Below are 16989 nucleotides of genomic sequence, written 5' to 3'. Positions count from 1 at the left end.
ACTTCTATGTTAATATGGGCTTTGTACCTCAAAGCGAGACTCAAAGCGAGAAAAGGGTTATATGGAACAACCCATCGACTATTCACCCTATAATCCTTTACCTGGATGAAACTACCATCATCTCGTCGCATGTAAGTTGGATACCCATTGTTCATCAATGCTAGTATTCTCGTAAAAATTTCGAGGATACCGATGTTTGGAGCTCCCATTAACCATGCAAGGAGAGTGCATATTCAGTTCACCACATGGTCCATGGACATTACAATGACTAATTATGCTATGTAACTCTGGAAACATCACCTTGTCAGGAAGTTCACCACACACCAACATATCATAGTGAGGGATCTCGATCAGTTTACATCCACTTTACAAAATCAATAATATATTTGCATGTGGCAAGCCTCTTTTTTGAAATTCAATAACAGAAACAAATCCCAATACCGTTCAAATATTGATTTTTTCACCAATAAGTGCATCATGTCCTTATGCTTCTCATAAAAGACCCGTGCAGTCAAGTCAAGTCGATCTTGGGCAACCTGACCCGGTAATAAAGAATTGGTTATTTCATCCCACTTAGGATTGCAAGTAAAGGTGATAAATAGGTCAAGTTTACCCATATTTCTAACAATAGCCATTGAATCTTGGTACAATTGATGCATATATCTAAGCCCCCCAGCCAGTATATGTAGATGGCAGTACCACCCTGTGTCTAGCAATGCCTGATGAGACTCTATTAACTCCATCACTTAAATTAACCATATTTGCAAGACCCTGGTATACTTTTGCACGCAATGCTTTCTAGTTATTGTGTATCCATACTAATCTAGATTCTTCCATGCTACTAAATGCATCAACAATGTACTGTTGTGCAAAAGACGACCACCGCATAGAAGGCATTTGTATCTTCCCTAATCTGTAGTCTATAAGCATAATATTGTCGTTGAGTTATAGTCTTTGTATCCTCATTTGAGCCTTCTCTATTGAGTGGAATTCCAACATGCCAACCATCCTCTCCTTGAGGAAATAGAAGAATATATAATAGAGGCATATATGAGTGATGCTCGATATTTTTTTTTATAGTACCTGTGCGTGACATTATTTGAATGTCTCTATGCCCCACATGAAAATCATCTCCTTGACCCGGCATGATAGCTGCTACCTCACTTCCTGTAAGGACCAAGTATTGCCATCAGGTTGATTGAGCTTCAGAGTGATGACCATTCTCAAATCTCCATGTGGACTTGATAGCAACATTTCTCTCATTGAACGAAGTGAAAAGATGCAGGGGAGAAGAGAGCTTGAGCTCTTGCAAGCACACACACACTCACAAAACCCTAGAAGAGAACACACAAGGTGAGAGACTAAAAATCTTCTTCTTCTTCTTCACACAACACTCAACACACCATATACAAAGATAAGAGTACATACATATGAAAAGGTACTCAACCAAATTCATTCTAGGGTTCTCTATAGTGTGAACCCAACTAAATGAGCTGGCGCTATAACTATGCCTATCTCTAGAATGGCTGTCACACAGCCTGTCATCCCACTGGCCGCATATCATCCATGATCTTACCAACCATGCCAGTGGTGTAAGTGTGGGGCCTATCTCCCAGGCGGGTCATCAGTGTCCACCGCCTCACTAGATGAGCTCGATATCTCAACACTCCCCCTCGAGCTCAACTCCATCTCATGTACACCAAGCGAAGCCCCGAATCTGTGGAGCTTCTCTGTACACAATGCTTTGGTGAAGATGTCAGCGACCTGATCCTGTGTGCTGACATAAACAAGGTCAATGTCCCCTGCCAAAACCTTCTCTCTGACAAAATGGTAGTGGACCTCTATATGCTTCGTGCGAGCATGAAAAATTGGGTTCTTAGCCAACTGTATACTGCTGATGTTGTCACAGAAAATGACTTGTCTATCCACTGATAGACCCAAATCTACAAGTAGCTTTCTCAACCAAGCTACCTCACATGCTGCCATAGCAGCACCTCTGTACTCAGCCTCTGTACTCGATAGAGTAACCGTAGGCTGCTTCTTACTGCTCCAAGTCATAGCAGCACTCCCCAAAGAAAACATGAAGCCACTAGTAGATCTCCTATCTGAGATACTACCATCCCAATCAGCATCTGTGTACCCATGCATACATATCTCTGTCCCAGTTTTATAAAATAGTCCACAATGCAAAGTAGACCTCACATACCTCAGTATGCGTCTCAATGCATCCAAATGCGGCTTCCGAGGAACCTGCATAAATTGACTCACCAACCCAACAGCATAGCTCAAATCTGGCCTGGTGATCATCATGTAGATCAAGCTTCCTACTATGCACCTATACATAGTAGGATCCTCCAAAATCTCTCCTGAATCTGCACTCAACTTGCCATTCTGATCTAATGGCACTAAGATAGGCTTACAGCCTGCTATCATACCATACTTGGACAACATGTCCAAGCCATACTGTCTCTGTAGTAATCCAATACCATGTGGTGACCTAATCACCTCAATGCCCAAGAAATATCTGAGCTCCCCCAGATCCTTCATCTCAAACTTCTGTCTAAGCAAGATCTTTACATCAAAGATCTCTGCATCATGGTCCCCGTAATGATCAAGTCATCTACATAGATGACAACAAGCATAACCCCTCTATCACTGTGTCTCACATACAGCGAGAAATCTGCATTGGCTACATGAAAGCCAATAGTGACAAGATATTCAGAAATCTTGTCCGACCATGCTCTTGGTGCTTGTTTTAAGCCATACAATGCTTTCTTCAACTTGCAAACATGCTCGAGATGACTCACATCCTCATAACCAGAGCAGGTGGGTGCAACATATACACCTCTTCCTGCAAATCCCCATGCAAGAATTCATTCTTTACATCCATCTGATGTAAAGACCATTTCTTTGACGCAGCCACTACTATCACAACTCTCATTGTTGCCATCTTGGCAACTGGGCTGAAAGTTTCCTCATAATCAATGCCATATGTCTGCGCATATCCTTTGGCTACCAATCTTGCCTTGTACCTGCTTATGCTTCCATCACTATTATGTTTTACTTTGTACACCCACTTGCATCCAATGGCTTTCTTGCCTTCAGGCAATTGCACTAAATCCCAAGTCTCATTTCCATATAGTGCATCCATCTCCTCATCCATAGCGCTTTCTCCCAACACATATTTCCAACAGCCTCATCAATGCGTGGGCTCTACAACCTGTACAACTTTTGCCATGTATGCATAGTGATGTGCCACATAACCATCATAGGTAAACCTTTGCATAGGATTCTTCACTCTCCCAGATCTTCGCAGCTTTGCATTCATGGCTTCCATAGCCTTCTTTACACCAGGTGTTCTCATAGCTGGTATCCCAAGCTCCTCATCAAGGCTCATCATGCCACTCTCCCAAATCTTCGCAGCTTTGGATTCATGGCTTCCATAGCCTTCTTTACACCAGGTGTTCTCATAGCTGGTATCCCAAGCTCCTCATCAAGGCTCATCTCTGAGCCACTAGACTCTCCATCAACATGAGAATGCCCTACAGAAATGTCAGGCATACTAAAGGGGCTCAACCACTTTCTCTTTACCTTTATGTGATGTACTAATCACATTTGCAGGACTGGTATTATGATGCAGCCTGCCAATCCATGGTCTATCAACTAAACCACTAGTAGATGAGGACTCTCCTGGTCCACTCAAAGACTGTGATTGCTGACTTGCATTCTGTTCCACTCACATCAGCCCAACAGCTTCTTTTTCAGTAGCATACCAACTGCTCATCTCATCAAAAATAACATCCTTTCTTACCCTCAACTCACATGTAGCAGGGTTATAACACCTGTATCCCTTTTGTTCAAGGGAATATCCAATAAACACACATTTTTCAGCTTTTGGATCCAGCTTAGTTCTCAGCTCATCTGGCACATGCACATATGCAATGCATCCACTTTCATATGAGACAAATCAGGTTTTCTGCCAGTAAACCTCTCCTCTGGAGTTACATCATGTATAGCTACAGTTGGAGTCCTGTTCATGATGTAAACTGTTGTAGAAACAACCTCAGCCCAATAGCTATGCGGCATATTCTTCTCTTCCATCAATGCTCGCACAATCTCAGCAATGTGCCTGATTTTTTGCTCAGCAACTCCATTTTGCTGCGGAGTGTATCGCTCAGCAACTCCATTTTACTGCGGAGTGTATCTACATGTAAACTGTCTCCGAATACCATTCTTCTTCAAAAATTCAAAGAACTCATTGGAGTACTCTGTCCCTCCATTTGACCTTAGGCACTTTACATATTTCCCTGTTTGCTTTTCAACCATAACTCTGAAATTCTGAAAATGAGTGAACACCTCACCCTTCTCCTTCATGAAGTATACCCACACTTTCCTTGTGTGGTCACATCAATAAATATCACATAGTACCTGCAGAGCAGCCTCCCATAGACATGGTCTTCGTAGGACCCCATACATTAGAATGCACAACATCTAGTGCATTTCTGCTCACATTTCTGTTACGTGGAAATACATGCTTTGTTTGCTTTCCAAATTGGCATGCTTCACATATTTTCTATATACCTTCAACTTTAAACTTTGGCAGCCCTGTCACAATTCCTTTAGTCTGCATAGACTTCATTCTCTGCACATTCACATGTCCAATTCTTTTATGCCAAATGTCTGTGTCTGCAACAATTCCTGAACCATTTGCAAACATCATAGCACTCACTTCAGGCATGTTTACATTCAATTTAAACATTCTGCCCACTCTGTTGCCTTTTACAACCAACCTGCACTTGTCTTTAAAGTCTTCAACATAAACAACCATCAGGGTTAATCCAAACCTGCAAACCCTGCTCAATCATCTGGCCAACTGAAACCAGATTCTTTGTTATGTTCGGAACATGAAGTACATCTACAAGGTACTTCACTTTGCCATCCTGCATAGACAATGGCACATCTCCAACATGGGCAATTGGATGAGCAGTGTCATCCCCTTTTTCCATAAAACCTGGTCTTTCAAGGTTTTTCATCTCCTTGAACCACTCCCCATGACTTGTCATGTGGTTCGAAGCACCTGAATCAACGTACCATACATCATCTTTATGTGCTGCTTCAACATTTTCAGACATGGCATTAACGACATGCTGCATAACAAACAACCTTTCATTATCCTCATTATTTCTGCTCGAGGATGCATAGTTGTTTTGCTGCAATTTCCCATTTTGCATGTCAGTCTGCTTCTTATAACAATCTGCCTACACATGTCCAAGCTTACCACAATAAAAGCATCCACGTGTATCATTATACTGCCTTTGCCAATTTCCACGACCTCTTTGACTCCCCCTGCCTCTGAATTGGCCTCTTCCACCTACGTGTTGTTGTTGTTGTGAATTCTGGGACTATTGTTGTTGCTGCTACTACTGGCCATAATTCTGATTACTTGTTCGGCCACCTCCTTGGCCGCGTCCATGGCCTCCTCTACCTCGTCCTCTTCCTGAACTTGTGTAGCATGTTGCTCTGAACTGTTTTTGTTTTGTGAAGACTGTTGGTCTTCACCCAAGCTCTTCTCTTCTGTAATAAACATAGACACCAAATTTGTGAAATTGGGAATATTTTCCCGAGTCTGAATAGATGTCTTGATGCCTTGTAATGTGGCCCGAGACCACGTAGACAGACTTCCACCTTGTCATCATCATCTACTAAAACGCCATTAGATGCAAGGGATTCCACAATACCCTTGATCTTCAATGCATAGTCATTCATCACAGACATACTCTTTTTCTCCACAGTATGAAGTTCATTCTTCAACTATATCTTTCGTGCCTTGGTATTCGTTTCATAGATTTTTACCAAGGTGTCCCATGCCTCCTTGGGGAGCTTGGCATCCTGAATGTGCCTAATCATGGTGTCCTGTATACTGATAGAGAGCCAATACATAACTTTTCTGGCTCCTTGGTTCCAATCCTTGAACTCTTTCACATCTGCAGGGAGTCAGATTGATCTCCGGTATCTCCGGTGCCTCTTCATGCTCACCTTCTATGTAGTCCCTTTCCCATCTGCAGGGAGTCAGATTGATCTCCGGTATCTCCAGTGCCTCTTCATGCTCACCTTCTATGTAGTCCCTTTCCCATCAGGAAATTTGTCAGCCTGAACCTCCAAGCATGGAAGTTGTTCTTATCAAGCTTCTCAGCAACAATTTGGTTTATGCCATCATATGACATCTTGCCAGACACACAAATTTACCAAAAACAGCACTCTGGTTTGTCCTGCACAAACTGTTGTATTTTCTACAGCGATACTGTACTACACTCAAATGTCACAAACCACTGACCTCAATGTACATACATACACCCAATGGCAACTGTTTACCTCCTTGCAGCACACACAATGTCTGCAGAACCAATCTGTCTTCCTGCAATTCTTAAAACAGAGTTCTGCAGAGAATCGATGACTTACCCGCAGTGCTCGAAATCACCTGCTTTCTGAAAAATGGAGGTCGTAACACCCCCGAAACGCGTTTTCGTCCCAAATTTTTTTTTTGTCCGATAGGACAGTACAGTTTCCCTATAGCTTTACTCCCACGCGAAGAAAGCTCCTCAATCAGAGATCGTTTGCTGGTGCCTCCCGTAGAGCTCCCGACAAGGGTGTAGTTGCCAACACAAATAGGGAAGAGTAGTTGAAGCTCTTACCCTCGTACTGCTTCCTATGCTTCTCTTGCTTGCAGCTCAGCCCTTAGCATGAACCAGGCTCTGATACCATGAAAAGATGCAGGGGAGAAGAGAGCTTGAGCTCTTGCAAGCACACACACACTCACAAAACCCTAGAAGAGAACACACAAGGTGAGAGGCTGAAAATCTTCTTCTTCTTCACACAACACTCAACACACCATATACAAAGATAAGAGTACACACATATGAAAAGGTACTCAACCAAATACATACTAGGGTTCTCTATAGTATGAACCCAACTAAATGAGCTGGCGCTATAACTAAGCCAGTCTCTAGAATGGCTGTCACACAGCCTATCATCCCACTGGCTGCATATCACCCATGATCTCACCAACCATGCCAGTGGTGTAAGTGTGGGGCCTATCTCCCAGGCGAGTCATCAGTGTCCACCGCCTCACTAGATGAGCTCGATATCTCAATACGAAGTGCACGGGCGTATGGATTATGTACATACATCATTGTTTGTAACCTTTCAAAACAATGTTGTGATTTAAAGAGGGCATCCCATGAAGTCTATTCTCTAATTCATGCTCTGTATCATACACAAAGCTGAGCAAATCAAGGAGCCACATCTCGAGTTCCATCAGGTAGTATGACAGAACCAACACGATGATAGGTGGTACTATGTATTCAAAAATTAAATACTCCTCCTCTCTCCCCTAGTGAACTGACTATCCAAGTGAGCACCTAGTGAAACAAATGCCAAGGCATTATTATAAGAGCTTATATTCTTTCTATATTCCTTACTTGCATTATCAATACCAAGCAACAACTCGAGCAATGCAGGAGGTGGATTTTCCAATGGCAATAAAGAGACCTTCCCACTTCCACAACAGTGTTTGCCTACATATTCTACAAGCTTTCTTGTCGCCTCACACTTCCAAATCATTGCACCATAAAAATGACACTTGCAAGAAAGGGCTCCTAATGAGTGAAGAGTACAATCTCCAGAATATACCACTATAGTTGCTGGGGGTGCTTGATATTCCGAGGCAAAGAAAACACCTACCGTATAGAGCGACATTGAGATTTAGTATCTTTCACATCACCAACAACAAATGTTATAGAATGTAAATTATCATCCATAGTAAGGTAGCTCATTTAAATCAAATGAGAAAGGGCCCATTGCCAAATCTCTATGTCTGAGCATTTTGATGTTCATTGATAGGTTCTTGAAGAACCGTAGCATTGAGAACAGTTCTGTTTCTTGAATCCAAGTGGATTCCGCCGCTGTGGGGTTCACTATGTTCCTCATTTTCAACCCTTCCAAATGTTTCAATTCGAGAATAGTTCTGTTTCTTGAATCCAAGTGGATTCCGCCGGCTGTGGGGTTCACTATGTTCCTCATTTTCAACCCTTCCAAATGTTTCAATTCGAGCTATGGCAAAGTAATTCGTAAAATTAGCACCATTTTGTTTTTGAATGCAAGTCCTTGTCTGTGACCATTTACAGCGGCGAGTCATGCGTGTTGCATCCAAAATTCGAAGCCGATGAACTTGGTTCAAGCTTAAGTATGTAGAGCTCCTAGCCATCTTTAATCTCCTTCGAAACACAAAATTATGAATACTACTTTTCTTAACTTCAAACAACATAATACTTGAGATAGACAAAGAGAGAGACAATGATATAGATATACATACATACATACATACATACATACATATATATATATATATATATATATATATATATATATATATATATATATAGAGAGAGAGAGAGAGAGAGAGAGAGAGAGAGAGAGAGGAAGGCAGAGTTGAAACATGTTGAGAGATAGAAGAGAGAAGTATTAAATTTGAAAAAATAGAAATTTCATATATATCACCAAAATGAAGAGCCAAAATTTCTAAAAGTTGGAACAGAATTTGACCCTTGATAAAAAAACATCATCCCTCTCACAAAATTTCTAAGCAACTACCCTAGCATCTAAAACACGGCACATCTTTTTCATAATTGTATTGAGTTGATTAACAGATATCTTTACTATGCCTAATGCATGCAGTTGATCTTTTAGAGAGTCTACGTGTTCTTTACATTGTCCATTACATCCACGTAGATATTCCCCAATTTCAGATTGCATGTTCTCCATGAAAGAAATCATGCCTAGTTGGTTTGCCTTCATGCGACCACTACTGTCATGGACGCGATGGAGATGATGAGTCAACTCATCTCTTAACGTATCTCCCCTTTGGCTGCCACACTCATCCCAAAGGGCATCTAAGTACTCCTTGCAAGAAACCAAAATTTTCTCAGTGCGGTCGCATGTATCCACAATAGTTTGAAGATGTTTAGAGCTTGTTTGTCCAAATGGAGACCTTGACCAAGCAAGGTGCTTTGTAGCTTGAACATTCATCAACTCATATGGTGTAGACAAAGCTACTTCTTCATTGCAAGAATCATCCACAACTACTACATCTTTGGAGCGATTATTATCATTTTGAAGCTCCATTTGCTCTGAAATCCAAAATTAAAATCTTAAAGATCTACAAAATTTATCTCTATGTATCTTTGCCAACATAAACCCAACCCTAGTATTCTATATGTATACCGCAATAGAAAGAAGTACACAACGATACATATATTTCTCTATGAAAGTTTTTTTTTCTTTTTTAAGTATCTTAATGTACACAATCCTCTCTCTCTCTCTCTCTCTCTCTCTCTCTCTCTCTCTCTCTCTCTCTCTCTATGCATCTCTTTTCAACACAAAAATTGAGAGAGACAGTGATAGCATCAAAAGAACTAACCTCAAGTTGAAGACAGAATTATACTCGAAAGCATCAATTTTGATTCAATTGCCCTTGTGCTTGCTTTCTACACATACACATACAAACATACATAAAATAACAAATTTATGATCTCTCTATTTTTTTCACCCTCTCCTAACTATATTTCACACCAAATAAAAGTAAAGCGGATAATAAGCATTGGTTTAGAGAGAGAGAGAGACAGAGACAGAGACAGAGAGATAGAGAGAGAGACAGATAAACAATCAAACATACAAAAGAGAAGAGAGAGAGAGAGAGAGAGAGAGAGAAGACTCATCCACCAATAATCTTAAATCTTATTACATTATCTTTACCAACTTTTTCAATGGAATGCATTTCAATATTTCCCTAAAAATGAAGCACTTTTCCTCGGAGCTCCTACGTCTACTACCCACAATGTAAAAGCCATCTAATAATCCCAATGCCTCTTTGATTAAAAGAAGCTTAAGATTGTCATCTAGCCTGTGAGGATCTAAGACTATATAAATGTATTGAGGATTAATATCATCCCACCCATCAAAGCCAAGAACTTCCCATTTTGCGCTACAATGATATCCAAAAAAGCCCAATTGTGGCATCTCCTCAAAGAAGATTGTATCCAACAATTTGTTATTATCATAGATCAACTTCAAGATATTTAATGACATTTCTCTACATGAAACATAATCAAGCTATATATTAATAACAATCATAGAGATAATAACATTTTTTTATACTTAGAGATAATAAGAAACAATAAAAAAATACTTATACAATCTACCACCAATGGTTACTAAATAATAACACAACCATGTTTATTTTCGAAGAAGCTTATGCTTTGGGACACATTTGATGACCTCATCGAATACTAGTCTTGTTAATCTCTATCACCATGGACAAATGTTATAGTCTATTTCATAACGATCAATCAAGCCAATGTTTTCTTGAATAATCATGAGCGTAATATTTTCATCTAATTTATCTGAATCTAATCGTATAGTACTTTAGAAAACATCGTTCCAATTAATAGCAAACATGGAAATAATGATGCTCAAACTCGGCAACCAAATTCACCGTTTCCTCAAAGGAAAGAGTGCTTCTCATGTGCTCAAAAAAAATGCTAGTCACCTCTTCCATCTGTCAATCATACATACAATTATATAAGTAAGTAGAAGCATGAATACTATATACGTCGAGGTGTGTCAAATATACTAATGCGAATACATTGTGTGTGTACATGGATGTTTGGACCTATACATTTGGGTGCTTAACCTTTGTGTGTGTACATGTGTGTTTTTCTCACACACACACATAAATTCATAAATATTACAATGCCTTGCTATCTCGATTGCCTGGAGAGAAACACGTTGCCCTTGCATGTGCATCGTTTGGAATAGCCACATTATTACTCTCGAATGGTCGTACAGCTGCTCACTCACATTTCAAAATTCCATTGGTACTCAATGCTTCTAGCACATGTGGAATCAAAGCTAATAGCCCATTGGCCGAGGTGTTGAAGCTTGCAAGGTTAATCATTGGGACGAGGCTCCAATGATGCATAGGTACGCATATGAAACACTGGACAGGACATTGAGAGACATTATGTAGCTTCTAAAAGGAAAGGAAAGGTGACTTTACACATATTTATTTTGCATGTACCTAAATGCAAAATGCTTCTTGCCCGGCGTCGGAGACGGTTCGCGACACTAGTAAAAAAAAAAAAACAAGGTGAACAGGACGTGTGTATACTCCCTCAGTGTGTGTATGTCCACCGTCCAATACATTACTATGTACAACGCTACACAATTGAAGTACGAGTAGCGATCATACGTTTACGTTGTCATTGTATACTGGTTTTGAACACGCGTCCTACTCCTACGTTGTGATTAGCATGCGATTTAGTTACGAATTCCAACTAGCAAAGTGATTAGTGTATGTGATGGGCCTAATTAAGGGGGACTCAGGAGCTTTATATAATTAGTGATTCTGATCAATACGAACAGTGATGATTCCATCACCAGCAGCATTAGTCGTGTTGGCGGTAGCATTAGTAGCAGCAGTATCAGCAACCCTATTGTAGATCCGCATTCTGATGCCACAGACTGTAGCCCCCGCTCTGTCATCCGCCATATCCACTCCTCTTCTTCAGCTCCCAGCCCAGAATGCCGCCCTAGTTCTTGTCCTTCTGCATTCTACTAATGCTGGTATAACCTCCTCCCATCAGCACACTAATCATTCAATTAACCCTAATCTTCCATCTTGTCGTGACCCAAATCAAGGTAGTGCATTGATTGTTCGCAACCTGGTAGCTGCACCTGATGATCATCTGCAACCATGGAGCTCCTCTGCAACTGTCCCCTCCAGAAGCCCTTCAACATACACATACGCAGGTATATAAATGGAGATTGTTTAATAAACATGATTTTGGAGGATTACATGATCAATGTGCTTAGAAAGCCCCTGATTTCACAATAAGTCCATATTAAGTATGCCTGAGTAATTACATTTACCTCTGCTTAGAGTGATTATCTCTACAGTATACTTAGCAGATTGTTTCTCACATTGCACAATTATCAGATCATGCATATGCTAAGTACTCATAATTTTACTTACAGTGATTAAGTACCAAGTAATTACTCATACTGCATTATCAGAGTGTTGCCCCACTAGCAAGGATTAGGGAATGAAGGCCAAGCTATTTATGGATTCATGAAGGTTCATGGGTGTAGGTCCAGATGAAATGATGCATTTTTATATTTACGCGAGACTAGTGGCCAAGCCAATAATCTTGCAGAGGCATCATGTTATCTGAGACATTACCCATGAATCTTCTCAGTGTAGGGAATGGACAAGGGGAGGCCAGTTTTCCAGGCGAGGGTGACCGGTATAAGAGCCAGAAGCCCTCCTTAGAAAACTTGCCAGTCCTTGTACATTCCTGGGAGCAAGGAGAATCACCACCTAATGTCAGCCCTTGCACATTTTGTGCCATTAGGCTTGATCTTTGACGCTTTCATGCCCGATTTTGAGCATTTCGATCATCACATACACCCAAAAATTCTTAGGAGCTATCAAAAAATACAACTAAATCTTGAAGAAGAGTTCAAAATTTGTGAGCATCCCATCATTTTGAAGGGAGATTTGCCCATCGAAAATCGACCTTGCCGGCGATGCCGGTCAAGGTTGTTTCCTCTTCATGATGGCAACATACAGATGCTGGCCATGAAGGCTGCTTCCTCGACATTCAGCATTCGGATACCGATTACAAGGCTCAACCATATGCTAAGTCAGATACCACAGGGAATGGTGGTGATTGGCAGAGCCCATATGCTGTTAACCATCATGCCCTGAGAGTGACATATTCTCCATATCACGAATCTGGGCTGCACATCTCACATGAGTTCTTCAGTGGAAAAATTGCCTCAAAAATGTGACCAATCAAATAACCTTGAAGTCTGACCAATCAGAAGATAAGAATGTTTTTGTATCCTATACCAAGGCATGATGGTTCGGAAGCTCCCCCTGACTTCCCTTTCCCAGGCATGGAATGGGTGAGAGGGGAGAGGCATGAAGGTTTGGAAGCTCCCCCTGACCCGGGCACAGAATGGGCTCGACTCCCCCCTCGCCCCTTCCGATCGGGAAAAGGGGGGTGGGGAGGTTCCTTACCTCTTGCGAGCAGACAACCTCAGGATTCCTATAATTACTTTTCTTTGATCCTATAATTTTTGCCATTAATCAGCAAAATGTTTCTTATTATCTAACCTTAAAGCATGCTAATTTATCAATGCAAATTTTGTGACAGACAAGAAGGCCACCCCTGCAAGTCTCAGCTACATTAATCCAAGGCACATTGAAGCTGGAGAGGATTTCATAAAGGGATTGGATGTGAAAATAAGTCCCTCATCAAGAAAAGGAGGGGGTTCTGTTGATTCATGGAAACATAGGGAGATCGGATCATCATGCAAATCTAATGTTTCACATGGATTGGGCTCAGTAGAAAGGGCACCTCCACATAATCAGGCAACAAATCAAGCTAATCAGGGATTCAATCAAGAGGTCCGGGCACAATGACATCCTGAACAGATTTGCAGCAGCAAATCATGTCAATAATGCTTCCTTTTGCAGCAGCAAATCATGTCAATAATGCTTCCTTCAAACTGATGCAATTCATAAGCCTAGATCATGGCCACATGATGGATAATTACAGTATGAGCTGCCCTCCTCGCACTGGCAATGGTGCATTAAAGCAGCTTAGCAGTGGTAATTTCACTGCAATTAGGGCCCCTAAGAGCGCAGATGCAGTGCTTAATTATGTTGGGGGCCAATCAACAGTGAAAGCTCTTGATCATCCAGTAAGCACAGCTAAATACAATAATAATTATCATCGGGCTAACTGCTCAAAATGGGAGGATGCTGAAAAATGGCTAGTCCATGACAATGGTTGCAGAGGCTTGCAAGCAACACTCTGCGCATGCTTGGGAAATCTTGTACTAATGCTGGGACTACTAGTTCTAACAGCTTGGGATCACCTGCCCACCAGCAGCTCCATTGCCACCACAAATCCTTAGCTAATCCTAGACAAATCGTCCATGTAGATTGTTTTAATCCCCAATCAAATGCTAATCCCATTGCTAAGTACATCCATGGCATGGATGGTGCACCCACAGTAGTCCTCAAAAGGGGCAATTATCAAAGCACAGGAGTAGCCTGGAGAAGCAAGATGCAGTGGCTGATCACAACCATAATCTTACTTATACTACAGAGCAATTGCAACATAATTATCATAATCCGGGCTCCAAATCTCCAATCAGTCAATTACCAGCAAGGCAAATGCACCATGGTTTTCATAATCAGGGCCCTGAATCTCCAATTAACCAACCAGAAGAGACAACCATTTTGATTGACCGCAGGCAAGTTAATGGATGGAATCCCTCCTTCTCCAGCAACTAATCACGAATCCGAGAAGCCAAGAGAACGCCATGCAGAATGTAATAACACCACAGTGATAGCGTCTCACAGCGAAAATCTTACAGGTGCGTCCGCTCACTCGTTATCCATGTTTGATCCTGGTTCTTCTTCTTAAGATGAGGTTGGAAGATCTTGAAGACCATTTGATTAAAAGACTGTTTTGTTTTGTTTTTGCTTTTCTTAATTGCTTTTAAATAAAAACAATCCATTTTATTTTCATTCAATAATTGCATGAAGGTACAAGGCTCCCAAACCACATAGTAAAATGGCCAAATTAACATGAAAATTCTGGTCATTTTTCCCATGTGGTTTACACCTTCTTGTGCTGTCTAGTGAGTGCACAAGAATGTCCATTACTTGAGTTTTATATAAAACTAAAAAGATCACTTAGTAGCATATCCATCATTCATTAAGTAATGTGAATTGGACCTCTTGACATCTAAGGTATTCCCTTGTGGAACGCCATATAATCGATGAATTATGCGTGTATGATGATAGTGAAAAATGGTTCAACGTATGCAGTTGTGGCATGACACTTCGGAAGAATCTGACCTGCCACTTGATAGCCAGTTAGAAGAGGGAAAGTTTAGAGAGAAACATAAAGAAACTAAAATTTGTATATCAATTCGTAGCATAGTGATGGCTTTACATTAAACAAGGTATTGGTCATCAAGTTTTATTTAGATCTTGAACTGAAAAGATATGCAATGAACAAAAAAATATTTTTGGAAAGGTTCTTCCATGTAGATTTTTTCCTCATAACCCCATAAAACGTTTAGTCTTGAATGGACGTTCTCCTATTTTCCCCAAGGAGGAGAATGAGCTATGGCCTTGTGAAAATTTGGTCATGTCATAATAGTTTGATGCTACTAAAATGTTCTCTCCTCATGGAAAAATGAAAATTACCATCCAGGATGGTGTAATTAGGAGAAAAAAAAAAGCTCTCTCTCATTAGGTAAGGGATATATTTTTTAGAGGATTATCTCCTATGGTTTATTTAGAGGATTGCCTCCTATGGAATTAGGTTTTTCTAGAGATAATTATTATCTAGGATGCAGGTTTGTCTAGAGATAATTGTTATCTCCAGAGTATGTAGAAATTGGTTTTAAGAAAGATTTTTATAACGCTCGATCAAGTGCTTGTCTAAATTACCAAAGTGGGAACTTGTCTAAGCTAAATCACTTTCTAAGGAAGAAGATAAAATAAATTTTACAGCTGAATTGCATATAGGCTAGGATCATATCATTCTACTAATGTTAGTGACAAGACTAGACCAACAACTACTATAGCAAATATCCATAGATTTGGACCCATATCCAGGCTTTGTTCTAGCATCAGTCCATCTTTCAAACCCAAGTCTTTCCATGAAAATCATCCACCCCTACACGGATAGTTTTAGGTCTTTCAAGTATCTTGGTTCCTCACAAGGGAAGGAGAAAATTCCATATGGATACCATGGAAGGAGGCCATGGAGGTCCCATACCCATGGTTGGAGGAATGATGACATTATGTATTCTATTACTACAATCACCACTTTGATCTTCATATTCTAAGTTATTTCATCACTAATTTCACCACTTTGGTCTCAATGTGTAGGATAAGATTTGGAATCTCCAAAAGCATTCCGTTATGCTTTTATAACCTACAAGTATGCTTACATGATTGTCCTTCTATAGGAACGATAGTAAATGGCTTCAAAGAGGAAGAACCACAAGCTATGTAACTTTTGAAAGCATTTAATTGTTTTTTTTGTATATTGAAATTGGTTATTGTATATATTGTGAATAGTTATTATATATATTGTGAATGGTTAGTGTATATATTGTGAATGGTTTTAGCGTATATATTGTGAATGGTTAATGTTTGTCTATTGTGGTTAGTATGGGGATGTTATGATCACTTAGCTAAAAATTTTCTTCCCAAGATCATATCACTTGCATTCAAAAATGGTTTGAAGGTAAACTAAAAGTGAGGAATGTTCATCTCGTAACTAAGAGCCAAATTTCTTTGATGAGATTGATGGACTTGTGGGTGAGCCTCTACTATCAGAAATTGGAAGTGACACTTCTCACAGTGATAACACAAGATAGTGATTCCAAGGGTAATAAGAAAATGGATGAATCTGAGGTAGGTGATGATGGAGAAACAAGTAAGAAAGTGGGTGAATCAGAGGTAGGTGAAGATGGAGAAAGAAGTGAGAAAATGGGTAAAGGGGAGGTATTGGAGATGGAGAAGTATGTGAGGCAGAGGTAGATAATCATATTGATGGTCATGCACAAGAGATGGAGAAACATGTAATGAGAAAATGGGTGAAGGGAAGGAAGGTGGCATTGGAGAAATGGTTGAGATAGGGGTGGAGAATGATATTGATGATCATGCACAAGAGATAGAAGTTGGAGGAGGAGAAAAGGAGAGTAAACATCGTCAACTTTCAAGTCTTGGTGACATAGATTCCCATTGGGTTGTTACAATATGTGATGTCAAGCTTGTACAAAGATAGCACAACACAATTCCTACTTATCCCGTTGTGTAGGCTGGTGGAAAATGAG

General features: G+C 40.4%; 1 protein-coding gene across 1 annotated transcript; it reads left to right on the top strand.

Moving 5' to 3' along the window:
* Positions 1 to 11493: 11493 nt before the first annotated feature.
* Positions 11494 to 14569, top strand: LOC147632003 (uncharacterized). Its single transcript, XM_086808583.1, has 2 exons — positions 11494 to 11865; positions 13275 to 14569. Exons 1-2 carry the CDS (start codon positions 11568 to 11570, stop codon positions 13541 to 13543), a joined length of 567 nt encoding a protein of 188 aa, XP_086664709.1. The 5' UTR covers positions 11494 to 11567; the 3' UTR covers positions 13544 to 14569.
* The last annotated feature ends 2420 nt before the right edge of the window (positions 14570 to 16989 follow it).

The sequence above is a fragment of the Cibotium barometz genome, chromosome 14 (assembly GCF_041138505.1).
Source record: "Cibotium barometz isolate CiBa-2024 chromosome 14, ASM4113850v1, whole genome shotgun sequence".
NCBI lineage: Eukaryota > Viridiplantae > Streptophyta > Polypodiopsida > Cyatheales > Cibotiaceae > Cibotium > Cibotium barometz.
Note: the sequence above shows the minus strand (reverse complement) of the source record. Positions and strands in the feature narration are given on the sequence as shown.

Coding starts and splice junctions, on each gene's coding strand:
- LOC147632003 (XM_086808583.1), top strand. CDS start 11,568: ATGCCACAGACTGTAGCCCCCGCTCTGTCATCCGCCATATCCACTCCT. Junction 11,866..13,274: donor TTCAACATACACATACGCAG/GTATATAAATGG, acceptor ATTTTGTGACAG/ACAAGAAGGCCACCCCTGCA.